The sequence below is a fragment of the Ambystoma mexicanum genome, chromosome 7p (genome assembly GCF_040938575.1).
Source record: "Ambystoma mexicanum isolate Mex_15411 chromosome 7p, UKY_AmexF1_1, whole genome shotgun sequence".
NCBI lineage: Eukaryota > Metazoa > Chordata > Amphibia > Caudata > Ambystomatidae > Ambystoma > Ambystoma mexicanum.
The window spans coordinates 618,528,780-618,545,896 of record NC_090939.1 but is presented as its reverse complement, the minus strand read 5'-3'; the positions used below and the strand labels follow the sequence as shown (position 1 = coordinate 618,545,896).

The 17,117-nt window shown below is 50.2% G+C and overlaps 1 protein-coding gene across 2 annotated transcripts in view; it reads right to left on the bottom strand.

Annotated features, from left to right (window-relative positions):
* The window catches only part of SHOX (SHOX homeobox), a 67,715-nt gene extending 62,365 nt beyond the window's left edge, over positions 1 to 5,350 (bottom strand). For both annotated transcript variants that reach the window (XM_069636636.1, XM_069636637.1), the window contains exon 1: positions 4,870 to 5,350. In XM_069636636.1, coding sequence (XP_069492737.1) covers positions 4,870 to 5,155 — 286 coding nt within the window. In that variant the 5' untranslated portion in view covers positions 5,156 to 5,350. The remainder of the gene's footprint in view (positions 1 to 4,869) is intronic.
* Between the last annotated feature and the right edge of the window lie 11,767 nt (positions 5,351 to 17,117).

Below are 17,117 nucleotides of genomic sequence, written 5' to 3'. Positions count from 1 at the left end.
AGCACGTCTTCTTATAGGTGTGTCTGTACCGACGTACATTACATCAGCATATTGAAGAGGGAGCATTACAGAATAAACGAAAATGACACACACTGGTCCTGGGATATTTTGGTAGAGAAACAACATTAAAGTTTGTTCACGTGCTTCGTGTTTTTTTTTTCCTTTTTCGGAGTCTGGATGTCCAGCCTGGATGGAACGCATCGGATCCGAATACAGACTGCTCACAATGGACTGCCACTGCGCCATTATTTGCGCCGCCGTTCCGCTTTCCAGGGGGGGGGGGGCAGGCGGCCCAGTGTGTCGCACATGTAGCGCCGCGGGGGAGACTCTGGGAAGGAGAGGCCCGTGTCTTTCGGCTGAGAGATACTATGCGAGGGGCCTGAGTTACAACAGCCTTTTAACATGAGGCCAGCCCATTGAAGAACGCGTTTGCGAATCAGGCCCGAGAATACTTTGCAAAGAGCGTCACTAAAAAACTTCATAGAGCCGGAAGTCGGCCCTCCACCCTTGTATGTCAGAAACGTATTAATTCTACATTTGGGGGAGGGGGGTTTGGGGGGGGGGGTGGCATTGAAATGTGCGGTCCATGGTGGGGGTTGGCAGTATAACGTGTGCACCTGAGTGCAGTACAGTGCGTGGGTCACTGATTGCAATCGGCTGTTTCGCTGTTGATACTGTTCAATGAGGAACATGTCCCCATAACGTCCCGGCTAATCACGTATTAGTAATATCACGTTTTGCTAATATCACGTTTTTATCGGGCCCGATTCCATCTGCGTCTAAACGCTCTCAGAGGGGAGGTGTTATTCCGCTGGGAAAGGGGCCGTATTATTGCCCGAGTGAATTGTACTTGATGTATCGGCCCTGCAGTGAGGGCGGAGGCGGCCCTGGAAGAAGCGAGGTGCAGGCGGACCGCAAGCCTGAGGCCAACGCCTGAACCTGCGGAGCTATGGTCAATCGGCCATAACATAATACTGCTCAGTTCTCCCAAGTGTGCCAAGGGAAATCTGCTGTATACAAGTTTTTAAATAAAATAAAATTACAGTAAAACATGTCACAACAATAAAAAATAAAAGAACTAGTTTTGATTTGAGACTGGCTGGTTATTGCTTTTTTTTAAAAAATCACATAAAGGCATGCGCATTTTTTTTAAAGTGTATTTGTAAATGTTATGTTTTTTTCCGAGAAAAAAAAGTGCTTCAATCAGTGGGGGTCAGAATACTCTGGTCCCCAGCCAAGCAGTGCACGATATTGCTTGAAAGCTGCAGGACCCTTCATGTTCGTTTTTGTTTCAATGAAAAGGAATGAGGTCTTTTTAAAAATAAAATAAAATGAGAAATCCTTCTGGACTGCAGGTGCTGAAGTAGCCCCGACGTTTGCCCCCCCCCCCCCGAACCCAGCACAATGAGTCTCAACTCCACAGACACGCATCGCTCAGCCCTTGAAACACGTGCAAAAATAAATCCCGCGACAACCCCCTGCCCTTCGTTCCCGGGGCGCTGCCGCAAATTGGGACTAGAGACAACGGTATTCAGCAATAATATTCAACTCCGCTGAAAAATGCATGCACGCGAACAACAATATATTCCAGCTCTATGTACACACACACACACACACACGCACACGCACGCGCACGCGCACGCACACACACGCACATTTATATGCGCACGCGTCGTTCCTTCCTCTGCATACGACACGATGACTATAACGGTGAAAATGTACCCATTGGGCCTGATTCCCAAAAGCGTTTTACAAAGGCGCAATCCCACGGGAAAACGCTCTGCGTGCGTGTGTGATAGAAGCAGCACACGCGAGTACTGATAAGCGCTCAGGCGCATGGCACTGAGCCTGGCCTCTCGCTTTCCCTGCAGGCAGCCTGGGCGAAGGCGGGCTGAAGACGTGCCCTGCTCGGGAAGGCACTTCTGCCAGGGCCACTACACGCGGATAGGGCCCTCTCTCTTCGGATATGGAGTTTGAATGGCGGTAAATGCCCCCTCCCGGCCGCCATAGGACTTGTCTTGTTTCTGGGATCGGTGCGGCCGGCCACTGCCTTCCACAGAGGCTGCCCCCCGTCCCACAGTACAGGGGCCACTGCCCCGTGGAACACCTGCCATCCCCGCTCGGGGTCAATGGCAGAGTCCCTGGCCGGTGTGTGATGTTTAATAAGCAGCTGCCGGACCAGGGGACAGGGCCTGCCGTCCCGTCCGCGGTGAGAGTGATGGATCCGCGGGGGGCAGAAGGTGGGATCGGATTAGAAACGATTATCTGTCCCGCAGATTGCCTGCCCACCCGGGGTCTGCGCTCCTTCACAGCCGCCCGCAGGGGCATCTCCGCTCCGGCTCGGACTGGTCTGTAGGGAAATGGGGCAAGGCCCAAACACAGAATGCTGCTGTGGGCCAGTGTTTTGGGTCAAAATGGGCCCCTCTTTTGGCCAATGTGTGCCAGTTTGCAAAGTTACTTAACCAATGCAGCTAGTAGTTTTGACCAGGGTTGCTGAATGCATATTCTATGTGCATCACGGTTAATTTTTAAAATAAACTCCCTCTCGGGTACTACTAAAACGGTCTGTCACAAAAGGAAAGATTTGCCATCTGCAACTGTGGGCAACTTTTTTCATTGGTTCCCGAGACAATACTATGCCCCAGGCCGACCCCGTCTATGGCTGCACTCTTCGCCACCACAAACCCATGTGCAGCGTGGGGGGTGGGGGGCTATGTTCCCCCACACAATGCACCCGGGTGCTCCACACTCCACCACGATACACCCCGGGCCCGCGCCACTGCACCCTGGCAGTAAAATGCATTCATTCCCGCCCCACCACCCACCCTGTGCTGCATAATAGTGGGATGGCCTCATCTCCACAGTGGGCATGCAGGCCACATGACACGGGGACCCACTTCTCAACACAACATACCCCTTGCCGGCACTCATTACCACAGTGCCGTCCCGTGCTGCACTGCAGCTGCGGAGACTCGCTATATTAATACATACTACCGTGTGCAGCTCAAGAAAATACATGGACGGTGGTAGGCGGGGATGCGTTTCTGCTTCTCCTATCGCTCACATCAACACAATGCAACCCCCTGGCAAGGGAGCGGGGTAACAGGTGATTGCGCAGCTGTTGCGCAGACCTCCCCCTGGTAATTGAATATTGGAATGACTCGTCCAGGGAAGGCCACGTGCATAATTGCTGCTCACAAAATGCACGGCATGATCGAACGGTCGCTCTCTGTCTCCGTGGAGGCGCAACATGGGATTTACACATGTGGACCTTCAGATCAGAAATGTGTGTGCATATATACCGCACTACACGCCGATATATGGATATATGTGCGTGTGTACGGTAAAACACGCAGGGGAGGCAACGGACATTTCGATACTATGTTGCAGTGCCGCAAAGGGACGATTCGTTGTTTCCACTGCTTGCAAACGTACCCCGTTTTACGGCCAGTCGCCGATGTATGGCGCTGTTACTGGGGGCGGGGGGTGGCGTGGACAGCCCCCGGCTACAGCACCCAGCCAGCCCACCCGGCAGCCTCTCTGTGCCCGTGCCTGTATGCATTTATCTAGTCCTCAGTATATACTTGCACCGTGCGCATTTATATTATATATATGCGGTATAGAACCGTGTGACCTGCACACTTACACGTGCGTACGTATGCTCATATAAACGCACACGCGTGGACATAACACAAACGGTAATTCACGTGTGTCGGATGTGCTGAACCCCCGCTTACTTGCATCAATGTATGGAACCCCACGCTCTCTGGCACCTCTCGGACCGCTCATTTGACCTGTCTCGCCCTCTCCAATATGTCCAATCAATGTAAAGGCCCAATGCGTGTGTGTGCGTGTGTGTGTGTGTGTGCGCACGCTGCACCTATGTCCAAAGCAATGGTCACCTTTCCGCCGCCCTGGTGTGTTTCAAACTTCATTGTGAGAATCCTGCAGTGGGCGAAACCGAAAGCAAACCCCTCTCGATTTCCGGCCGGCGCTGAACTGTGTTTCCGCGGCAGGGAAGTAAGTTTGCAATTTTTTTATTTGAAAAAAGCGAGGCTTCGGACCTCCCTCCGAGAGATGTCTGCGTTTGAAATGTAAATGGGCGCAAGTCCAGGCCGGGCCCTGGATCTTTCCTAAATTGGAAGCAGGGAGCCCGGCCGGCTCTGACTAACAGCCGCCCGCACATCTGGGCGCCGTGACCCCCGGGAAGGCCCTTCTGCGCTTACTGGGCCCAAAACGGGCCAACGCTGTCTCCCTTTTCAATGACACACACACAGTGCCCTGCATAGGAATTCCCTTTCCAACTTCAGGCGCTTATACAAATAAGTCACGCACATTGTTCTGTTTGACTTTTTGAAGCTCAATAACGAGATGGATGCTCTTTTAAGGAGGGAGTGGAGCGTGTTGCTCTTCTTCAAACGGTCCACGAAATAGTATTGAACGCGCTAAGAAGCGAATTAAGACACAGTTTGGCACTATCATATCTCCCAACGCCCTCTACTTTATAGGGACTAGCCCTCGTTTGTTGACAAGATGTTGATACTTCTCCACTGTACCCTACTTTCCCCTCGCCTAAAGCATCACCAACTTCGATAAATCGATGTCACGTACAATCCCACGTTCTGCCACAAGCTCTCCGTTCCTGACACCCTACAATGTTGCAATATATCAGAACTCCAGAAGCAAATTCGCAGAGTCTGATTAACAACGCGTTTTTCTATTGGATTTCCCCATTGAAAACGTTTTTGTAAATCAGGCCCGCACACTTTACAAAGTACAGTATGAACGGAATGGACGCACCCGGCAACTTTGTGGAGGAGCAATAGGCGCTAATAGGGTGATATGTTATCACCGACCCAACCCACTTACCTTCCGAACCCCCCCGGCCGAAGTCCTTGAGCTTGTCCCGATCGCTCTCCGGCAGCTCCTTGAAGAGGGGGCAGTGGTGCGCGCCGCCATCGCCGGGCTCCTGCGGCCCGGACTCCTCGGACCCCCCCAGCTCCCGGGCCCTGGCCAGGCCGCTCTCCAGCACCTCCCGGTACGTGATGCCTTCCTTGCGGCCGGCTCCGGGGGCGCAGCCGCCCCCCAGACCCCCCAGAGCTTCCTTGCTCTTCTGGTCGAAAGACTTGGAGACAAACGCCGTGAGCTCCTCCATGGCCGAGCCCGAGAGAGAGGGAGAGTGCGAGCCCTGTCCGCGGACGCCCGCTCCTGGGTCCTCGGCTGGTCCAGGCCACCCCCCTCTCCTCTCCGCTCGTCCTCTGGTGGGGGAGGGGCTTTGGCGTATCGAAGATCGTCCGAGATGGGCTGCGCCGGGCTTCGATCACTCCTGCACTTATTTATGCTTCTCAATTTTGAGATCTCGGTATATATACGCGGCCGCCTCAGCCCAACCCCCAGCCCTGCCTGTCTCGAGCAATTACCGCCCGCTCCGCAGCCAGCAGCTATCTCCCCCCCCCCATGCGGCCCAGCAATTGGCTCCCCTCTTTATTTCATCACTGCTCTGCATCCCAGCACCTTGCTTGGTGAGGGGGGGAGAGGGGGGGGCGAGCTGAAAAGGGGACCCACGGAAACCGAGGCCCCCATGCCCCCTCAGACCCACAGAGAGGGAAAGCGGTCGAGTGGGCTACTACCCACCTGGCACCATTTACTTTTGGAATGCACAGAAACATAATGACAAAAGTTCAGAAAATTTCACAGGAATGGAAGTGGTTTACAACCCCCAACCCCCCCCCCCTCTCCACCCCCCAAACCCCCATCAAAGATAGTGTCAATCTTGGAATGCAGATGACAACAAAACTGCACCCTCCACACATCACATTCCAAATTGGAAAAGTGAACATACCACCACCTCAGAAAAGGGAAATCAACCCCCTCCTCCACGCTCCCCCACCCCCCCCATTCCAAAGAACGGCCAAGCTGGAGTCTATCAATACTGCATGTAAAGTGAAACCCGAAAGACCGCGGGCACTTATTGATTGCAAAGGGCCCGCCCAGCAGCCTCCTAGTTAATAGTTTCTGTCTTGCAAGATCGGCTGCTGCCCGAGACTGGGAGAGATCAGGGGAGCGGGTCTGATCGATGGAGATCACGCGTAGGGGACTTCTGAGGGGAGTCCTCTCCCTGAGAGTGGCCCTCACGCGGGAAGTGCACCCCACGTGCAGGGAAATATCTGCTTTCGCCTGTTGCCCACCGTCCGTCCTGAAAGAGTGACGTCCCTTCCCCCCTTGATGAGTTATGGGTTCATATGGCCTTCTTAAATGAACGAATCGTACCTGTGAATTGCCGGCCTTCATTAAATGAATGAGTTGTACCAGTGAAATGCAGGCATCCTTAATGAATGGACTATACCTGTGAAGTGCCGGCCTTCATTGGCGCGTGGCCTGTACCTCTGTAAAGTGCCGGCCTTGATTAGTGCGTGGCCTGTACCTCTGTGAAGTACCGGCCTTCATTGATGCGTGGCCTGTACCTCTGTGAAGTGCCGGCCATAGCCTTTACGTCTGCAAAGGGCCGGCCTTGATTAGTGCGTGGCCTGCACCTCTGCAAAGTGCCGGCCTTGATTAGTGCGTGGCCTGCACCTCTGTGAAGTGCTGGCCTTCATTAGTGTGTGACCTGCACCTGTGTGAAGTGCCGGCCTTCATTAGTGCGTGGCCTGATCTTGTAAAAGAGCGGTCACCCTTAATAAATGGACTGTTCCTGTGAAGAGACCGCCTTTATTAAATGAATGAGTGGTCCAGTGACACGCGGACTCCTTGATGAGTGGCCTGTACCCGGAAGTGCGGCCTTGCATAATGAGTGGACTGGACCTGTGAAGTGCCGGCTTCCATCCTCCTGCCCTGTAGCTTTCCTCAGTGAGGGGCTGTACTCGTGACGTGTCGCGCAAAGGTAATGAGTGGCCCGTACCCGTGTAGTGCCCCTCCCCTCCTCATTAATTAATGAGTGGGCACTACCAGCCAAGCGTCATCCTGCCAGAAGGACTGATCGGCCAGTGAGGGGCTTTGCGCGTGACGTGCCGCGCGTGAAGTGCCCAGCTTCATTAATTAGCGGCGGGCTGTGCCAGGGAAGCCTCCTTGCAGAATGCCCGCTCTGCCGCTGCGAAACCACTCTCTCCTCAGCGAGGGGCTGTACTTGGCTTGACTGGGACTCATCAGCTGCGGAATTTCCTTAATGAGTGGAATTCCCTTTTTAAGCGTCGGCCTTCCTTCCGGGAGGGGCGCTACCCCCCCCCCCCACCTCCCCATGCCCCCGGCGTCTACGCGCGCGAGGACTGTACTCACCGTCCGCCCCAGAGAATGGACGTGGGTGCCCCGAATGTCCCATCTTCTCCGGTGGGCGAGGTAATGTCAGGGCCACGTCCTGCATTACTTCTGGTACCCGTTTGTTATTGACCCAGTGAGAGTAGTAAACATTGCGTCACCCGTGTGTATGGCAGATATGTTTTGAGTGCCTTTTCAACGCATCGCGCCGTAAGCCAATCAGCTCTGCGTGTTTCTGAGCAAAGTTCGCGGACAGTAACTGTTGGCAAGGAATTGCATCCAACACTGTGTGGTTAGCCTCGATGCATGCTTTTTACATATGCGATTAATGAAAATGTTGGCCGAATGAGAGGTAGTCTTGGCTGTAAACATGAACACTTTTTTTTGTTGCGAATGTGTGTTGTGAACGTCTCGGATGTCTGGGTGTGAACAGGGACAGCGAGGTTCTCTAGCAAAGAGCCGGGTTTTTATTATGGTCGTTGCACGCCCACAATAACTGTCTCGCCGTTGTTCTGAGGGCCGCACGTTGCGTAGTGTTTGCACCCTTTGGGCAATGAACGCTTCTACTGCCATGTCTCTTTTTAGCCTGAGTAAGCGGTGTGATTTTTGGGTGGGAAGTCGCCAAATCTATCAGCCTTCCAAGCAACGCGTGATCGCCCTGCGTGGGCACGCTTCGCCTGCCGTGTGCCCTCTGACACAGCGTAGCACTTCGCAACGGCATCCTGCACAGTGCACGCCGGCACAGAGCAGGGCCTGGTCACCGAGAGAGCAGAGCTCGAGGGTATGCAACTTTTCCGAGGGTGCTCCCAGCCCTTCGAGGAGGTTCCGGGGCGTCAGCGCGAGCAATTATCAGCGGGCAATAACACGAAATAGATGCCCGTGCTCCTGTTGTACGCAGGCGCGCAAGGCCATTGAGCTAATCGGGCTGCAGCGCCCACCGCCGTAATGCGAAGTGAGGAGAGGGGCTGAAGTCCGATTAGCTGAACGTTGTTGCGCGAAATAGTGTTTCGTTTGTCAGATTTGTGTTAGTCAGAGAGGGGGAAAAGAAGCCTCTCCTGAAACCAGCGGCTTTAAAGTGTTACTGCGTTCGTGCAGACACAAGTCTTTGCACAAGCACAGCAACACTTTAAAGCTGCTAGTGTCAAAAAAGGCTTCCCTCACCTATCTGGCTAACAAAAATCAAAGGCACACACCAGGGGATGCGAGCGAACCTATAACCACGGTGTATGTGCCTTCACCTCTGATGGCAAGGGGCTGGTGCGCACACTTGCTTTTTCTTAGGCAGAGACGGAAACCTTTGCTGAAAGTAGCAGTGTTAAAGGGTGTTATGTTTTATCTCATAGTGTAAATCATGTATTACCTTTCAATTAACTGCATCAATATGTGTTCACTTTTCTTTTTGTGTACATAGGTAACCATGTAAACAATTGTAACTCCACCTGTAAGAAAAGCGCCCAGATGCCCTTGGGTTAGGCGCACATTATACATAACTTAATAAATAAGTAAAATAAATGTGTGCAAGGAGTGTGTATGCAATGCATGTGTGAATGAGTGCATGATGTATGGGGGGCTGGGTGTGCATGCACATGAGTGAGTGCATGGTGAATGGGATGTTGAAGTGAATGAATGTGTACTTGTGTGTGCGCCTATGAGTAATGCTGGGCTACAACCATTTGATGCATGGGCCCCATGCCCGACCATCCTTGGGGTTGAATCGAGACGGCGGAGACTCCAAGTTTGCCATGCCCAGTTTCGAAAGTGGCCCCTCCCATCACCAGTTAGCCCCCCCCCCACACACCCTCAAAATGCAGGTTTCTTGGCACCCCTGGTTGTACACGACTGCGGGTATGTCATGCACCTCGCAGCCTCGCCCTTTGAAAGCAGGGGGGGGGCAAGTCCTTGAGCATTGTGGTGGAAAGGTAGGGAGCAGGTGGCAGAGTGGCACACACCATAACTACCGGTGGGCACCCTCATTCCTGGAGTGCAGGAAGGTGTATCGCCCAAGCTATGGTGGGTCGGCTGTGGGCGCACACTAAAGCCAATGGCTCAGCGCGCCCCCGGGGGGGGGGGGGGGCGCGGGCATTTAATATGCACTCGCTGCTGGTGTTGGCGCTTTGGGCCCGTTCATGGCGGTACCGCAGCTGAATCGGCCCTCTTCTGCGATGGCCTGGCCGTGCCCGCCCTCTGCCAGCCCCATCACATCAGATCGGAGGCCCTTTTTTGGCCTCTTTTTTTTCGCTAAGAAATTCATTGTTAGTCAAATGACAACACCAGCCACTCCGATCACCCTGAGTAGAAACTATGCGATCTCTGCACTGTATGTCCTCAATGCCACTTACCCCAGATTTCATTTACTTGCCATTTCCCCCAAATCCTGATTTTGAAAATACCACTTTCCTAGGGTGCCCACACCCGCTTCTTTGGCAAACAGGCCGGCAGCACCACCGTTCCAGCAGAGCGCACCCAACGCCCCCTCACAGCGAATCAACGCATTTTCGAGCGACCTTTACGCCCCCTCATTACTTAAGCAAATCGGGCCCGCTGACGGGCGAGCCGCCCCCGAGCGCTGCACATGTTACGGCGGAACTATAAATAACGCCGAGCTTGTCAGCTTTCCCCTGAAACAGGGTGGGAAGCATCAGGGGAGGCGCACACATCGAATGACGTCCCAAAATGTTAAAGATTTGGTTCATTTTTTAAACATGTATTTTGTACCGCAATTTTCCCTAGGAACTCATGCAATCAATGGAATAGTTTCTATGCACCACCCTCTCTGGTTAAGACTGTGTGAAACACAGAATAGGCGCATGCACCGTGTCTGCATATACATTCAGGTAACTGCATGGACATACACAAATGCATAGAAGCACGTGCATACTGACCCCTCCCCCTGATACCCCCCCACACACACACACGTTTGGCCAAGGCCAGTGCACCCCCGGCAATAGCCTCCAAACCCATTATCCCAGTCCTTGCAATGATGTCATAACCCTGAATTATTTATCACACTTCCGCCGGAGAGAGGACACAAATGCACACATGTTGTGTGTTCAACACAAACGTGCGTTGCAGCACAGCTGGCATGCAGAATATGATTAAATAATGCCATAATTGCCACCGCGAGAGGGTGGGGACATGCAGCCCGCGCTGCCCACGGCGTCCTGTTGCATCGTGTTATGTGTCTTGCATACTGCGAACATCGCCCCCCACGGGGCCATACCGCGCAGGAGCTTGTCTGGATAGTGGGGCATTGTGGGAAATGGCATAGGGGGGAGTAGGTGAGAGGGAACGAGAAGAACAGATGGCTGAGTACGCAGGGTCAATGGCAGGGGGCCCGTGAGCGCGATGGCAGGGGTGCACGTGTAGTCAATGCTCATTGAAACAAACAAGGATTGGGGTCTCGAGAGCAGAAAGGTGCCGCCGAGATGGAAAGTCCTTCTTCATGAAGGCCCTTTTCTAGAGCAATGCAGGGGGGGGGGGGGGGGGCTGCTGGATGCGGGATGTGCTCAAGTGTGTCCTTGAAGCGTGGATGATGGGCGTCTTCGCCAGTAGTTATAATTGTAACAGAACCCCTCGTTGCCACTACAGGGTCCCATTGAATCCATTATCAGGTGTATGCTCGCCTCTAATCAGCGCTTACACATGTTCCATCCCGTGAGTCCGAACTCGAGGCCTTGGCGGCCATCACCTCACTGTGCAGGCGCCAACGCCTTTGGAATGTCTTTTCCTCCCATCACTGGGAAGGACACTCGGGAAGGAACTTTGCCCCTGAGCGAGGGATCAGGAGACATGCAGTGCCTCCTGGTACTGCCCAAAAGGGTGCAGTGGGGGGATGGGCCAGGCCCCCACCATGCTACAAGGAAAGGTGGTCATGGTCAGTAACACATTACATGGTTTCTTTGCTCAAATGTGTTTTATGATGGCTCCTGTTGCATTTTTTTGATCTGGGAATATTTTGGAGTGATTAAAAATGTTGCCCAATACCTCAACATAGTCTGGTTTTATCTTCCGTGTGGGCCCTGGGCCCCTGCACAACCCATGTCTTGCATGTCTTCCCCATCTTGGTGTACAGGTGAGCACGGTCTTGTGACCCCCTGGTCCCCATTTGTACCATCATTGCGGCTGAGATGTTACCAGGACCCTCGCGGGCTTCCCAGCCTCACTGCAGCCTGCCCCTTAATGGTCCCGCCTCCCGCACTCTCCCCCAGGCCCTTATTGGCCAATGCCTCCCTTATCTTGGTCTAGATCTGGGCAGCCCTCTGCCTGGCAGCCCCTGCGGCTAAGGGCCCCGAGGCAAAGGGAGGCTCCTACATTGGCGGCTCCAAGGTGTGTCGGCAGGTGTCAGCCGGGGAAGCCAGCGACCAGCCGTCAACCAGCAGCAACCAAAAAAGTAAGTGTGGCATGGGTGGGGAGTAGAGCAATTACTCTACTCCAGAAAGCCCTGCCACTCTACATTACCATACTTCAAAATATAGCTTGCCAGACGAATATCACCAGCATCACTCTCTTAGGGAACACTCAACGCTAGCAATCACCCATTACAACTTTACTCTCAAGCACAGGTATATCAAACCCTCTGTGTCTGCTATAGTCTAAACTTACTGTACTATATCCTGAAACCTGCTGCATTGCGAGATTTGGGCCTCCCCTCGCCCCCCACTATACAGGACTCTCAAATTTAGCCATAGCCTCCGTCTCTATATATGGTTAATACACCACTTTCTCTGCATCACACCCAACAGAATTATAAATATTGGCAAGTGCCACACTTGGATAGAATTGTGAACATTAGCCTGCATAGCATCTAAATGGGATTGTAAATGTTAGTAAGTGCCACACTTAGAAGTATGAATGTTAGCAAGTGCCACACTTAGAACTGTGAATATTGGCACATGTCACACTTAGATAGAATTGTGAACATTAGCCTGCGTTGCATCTAGATGGGATTGTGATTATTAGCTTATCCTTTCTAGACAGAATTGTGCATGTTAGCAAGTGCCACACTTAGAACTGTGAATAAGAGCATCTGCCACATTTAGATAGCACTGTAAACATTAGCCTGCGTTGCATGGAGATAGGATTATGAATGTCACCAAGTGCCACACTTAGATAGCGCTGTGAACCTTAGCACCTGCAACACTTAGGTAGAAATATTACCTTTAGCCTGCGTCGCATCTAGATAGGATTGTAAAAGTGAGCAAGTACCACGTTCAGATAGAATTGTGAACACTAGCTTGCGCTGGACCCAGACAGAACTGTGAATGATAGCCAGTACCACATTTAGCTATAATTGTGAACATTAGCCTGGCCGGACCCAGACAGAGCTGTGAATGATAGCAAGTACCATATTTAGCTAAAATTGTGACCATTAGCCTGCGCCGGACCCAGTCAGAACTGTGAATGATAGCAAGTACCACATTTTGCAAAAAATGTGAACATTAGCCTGCGCCGGACCGAGACAGAATTATGAATAATAGCAAGTACCACACTTAGCTAAAATTGTGAACTTTAGCCCGCGTCGCACCCAGATAGGAATTTAAATGTAAGCAAGTACAACATTTACCTAGAATTGTGAATTTTAGCCTGCATCGTATCTAGAGAGGATTATGAATGTTAGCAACTGCTGCACTTGCATAGAATTGTGAATGATAGCAAGTACCACACTTAGAACTGTGAATATTAGCATGTGCCACATTTAGACAGCATTGTGAGCATTGGCCTGTGACGCATCAAGATAACATTGTGAATGTTAGCAAGTGCCAGACCCGAACAGAATTGTGAAGGATAGCAGGTACCACATCTATTTAGAATGTGAACATTGGCATGTGTCACACCTGGACAGGATTGTGAATGTTAGCCATTACCACATCTAGACTGCATTGGGAAAATTACCAGTGCCACATTTAGATAGAATTGTTATTGCCAGCTTGCTTCACATCTAGACCGGATTTTGAAGGTGGGCCGATGCCACATTTGGAAATAACTGTGAATATTGGCATGCGTCATATACAGACAAGATTGTGAATATCGGCCAGTGCCGGATCTAAATAGAAATGCAGAGATATTCACACACCACATCTAGAAAGAACGTGGAAATGTAGCACATATGACTTCTAGAGAGCGAGGCCAATAACCAACCCACTAACAACTTCACCCCTCTGCATACACCTCTAAAACTCTAACTAAACAAAACCACAACCCTAAAGCACAACAAACTGCACAAACTTCCCTACACCGCAACAACAAAACAAACCACACATAGCTGTGCACAACAGCACACAACGGCTGCCGACCGGGAAGCACCTCCATGCTCAGTGAACAGTGTTAATCGAACTGAAGCTGCAAACAGCACATCACTGCTCTTGTACTTATCCTGCTCGTTCCCACTAACTCACCCCCGCCTCCTTTCCTTTTCAGATCCGCTAGAGCGCCAGGGGACCCCTGCGGTGGTGATAGTGCACGGTACAAATATCCGTTAACATTTAACATTAACATGAGCACGCTTCAAGACACCATCTAAGAAATGAATATTTGTACTCAAGCGTGAGTGCACACTAACACAAACACAGAAACACATTTTAACCTGAACAGATTGCTTCATCAGGCCCCTAATGAAACTTTTGAAAACGGGCAAGAACCCTTTTTATTGTCAATGGTCCTAACTAGGAACGGTCTGCTGCAGAGTTATTTATTGGGGAAAGGGTCTTCTGGCGAAGATGGTTTATCTTTCCAACCTATAGTCAGGTACAGCACAAGACAATGATGTGAAGGAATCACGCACACTACACATTATGCATTATTTATATTACCATTAAGAACGAATGCTCTCCTCTGGCTGAAATTGGCAATTTATGGAATTACATAAAGTTTGATGTATTTCTTCTTATGCATGATGTCACTGCTCATTATCATGAATTACTGCGTTTGAAATCACAGCTGTTAGTGCAATAATCATGTGAATACATGTAGAACACATACCCATTTACATAAAGGAATTCATCTAGGCCAACAGAAGCACACTGCATGCATGTATGCATACACATTGAAATACATCCACCCACATATTATCCATTTGAATCCAAATGTAATATTATTGTTATGCATATACACAGACATATATTACTAACTTTAATACATGTCCTCAAACATACAAGTAAGAGGGGTTCTGGAAGTGTCTCTTTACCGGCCTACTCCCAGAACCCCCCTGGTTTGTGCATATTAAGGAGCTTTGAGTTCTCACCCTAAGTTACTAGGGTAATCCAGATGTAGATCCCTTGCTCAATGCTCATAGAGAGGCAAAGCTCCACCTCACTGATGAGGTGCACCCAGGCCAAAAAACGTGTCTGTGGTGCTGTTGCTGCTCTTGTTCAGAAGATAATTGCCTGGCATTTCAGTGCTGGACTGCCCTTGGGCATGACAAAGACTGATATCTCATGGACATTTCTCTTCCATGAAAGGGGTAGTAAGCTAACAAATCTGGTTGAGACTCTCCTGGGATATAGGCTGGTAGAGAGGGAATCCCAGAACCCCCCTTGTTGTGCATAGTAAGTAGCTTTGAGTTCTCAACCTAAGTTACTAGGTAATCCAGACCTTGCTCACTGTTCTTAAAGAGGCACAGCTCCACCTCACTGATGAGGCCCGTCCAGGCCGAAACATATGTCTGGGGTTGCTGTTGGTACTCTTGTTCAGAAGAGAATTGCCTGGCATTTCGGTGCTGGGCTGCCCTTGGGCAGGACAAAGACTGATATGCAATGGAAATGTCTCTTATGTGAAAGTGATAGTGAGTTTAAGAATCTGTTTGAAACTCTCCTGCATATAGGCTGGTAGAGAGGGAATCCCAGAACCCCCTTGTTTGTGCATATTAAGTAGCTTTGAGTTCTCACCTTAAGTTACTAGGGTAATCCAGGTGTGGACCCAGAGGTGGATTTAACAGTCATCAGACACACAATTTGCGAGCGGGCCCCTGTGCCTTTCCCCGCCCCTTCCCACCCTCATCAGATTGTACTTTAATCCAGAGCTGGAACAGGGTTGGCACTGGTATGTAGTGTTGCCAGGTCCGCTTATTATAAGCGACTTTGGGTTTGTTTTTGCCCAAAATTGCGTATAATATTTGTAGTATATGTATAAGTAGCAGTTTTTGTCCGCTTGTTAAACCTTCTGTGCGTGTGTAATTGGACTTGTTTACATTGCGGTTAAGCCCATTACACGTCGCGCATTGTGTCCAGCACTGGGCTGATGGCAGCACTTTACGGTATGCAATTGCTCCTTTGTCTTCCTCCCGTGTGCTCCCTCTATTTCGCATATGCTTAGGTGTTTGGTACTGATGGGATTGTTATCTGCCCAGTAGGTGGCCCTGTGAAAACAAGGAAATAATATGAGGCAGGGTAACCAAAAAGGAAACACACCAAACACAGGTTACAAAGGAACATACAAAGCACTTTATTTTATACTGAATCCAGTTACAAAAGAACAGAACAAAATTCAGATATCTATCGACCCTCAGTACAACACAGCGAACTCCGGCGTGGTTCGGTGTGCTCAGTGAGTGCAAATATTAATTGAAACAGTCAGGGTTTTATACATTTCAAGCCTGCTGTTCAGCCCTCCGTTGGGTTAACCATTCCATAAATAAGTTACTGCTCTAGGGTCCCTTGCCAGGTCAAATCTAGTTCATCTTAGGTTTATACATTAACAAGAAGAAATGGTAATAATGTATGCTCTAGGCCTAACATTACAATGCGGGACTTAATTTATACAATATAGTTAAGCAGGTGTTCTCATTCAATTATAGATCAGTTTCGGTGATACAGGTAATCCATTGCACACAGGTCAGCAGAAGGACAAGGTCTCAGCTCATGACCCTAACAAGTGGCCTGCAGGCAAGTTATACATTAGCTGTACAGAGGTCATGACAATCGAGTTCTGTTCTGAATAACATAGGCTACCATTTTAGCTCACATGGTGACTTTATAGAGCAAGAAAACCTAAAATGGCAGCTTGACCCAAAATGACAGTTTACATGGTTTCTAAGGTCAGGACCTTGCAATGCGAGCTTATTCACATGTAGTTTATAAGCAGCTTGTTAGCAGCTTGGCGTAGGCCAATATACATATATTCATAGCAATAGGAGGCATGATATAATTTCTAGTTTGACAAACCCTCCTTTTGGCCTATGCCAAGTGCTAAACTACTTCTGATCTCTCTGCAAATAACTCCATGTGTCATCGTCCACACACCCTGAATAGCTGTCAGAAATATCTATCGCCATTAGATCTTTTACTAAGATCTCTTTCAGTACATACTCCTTAGAGGTTTTATCCGGGGCATACACTTTATGTACTATTGTACCTATTGCCTGAGCGCAACATCCCCCTAGCATTGAACATATACTTGGTAGACATTGGATACAACTATAAAGAAATAGCAGAATTCCCAAAATAATCAGCAAGACTGAAAGCACTTTCCAACCCCAAGACCGCAAGAAGTCCCAGAACCAAGCGCTAAGATCCCAATTTCCCTCAGGAACATGCACTTCTGAACTAAGAATGTGCAGATTCTGTATTGCCTTAAAAATAGTTGGGGAGGAATCCGGTACGAAAACACAGCAAGCGGACCCCACTAGTTTACATACTCCATCACGTTCAGCCAGAATGACATCTAATGCCATCCGGTTCTGAAGCGCTACCAATCTGATCGCTTTCTGCTCTAAAGTCATATTACAGAGTATATCTGTGGTTCGGTTCATGGTTTCTCCAGTACTCTCGCTAGTTTCCTGATATCCTCGGAATTCGCTATCTGCCCAAAGAATGGAAGGAATGATTTCGCTACATCTCCTAAAACCTGTGCTGGAGTGTCGCCATTCTCAT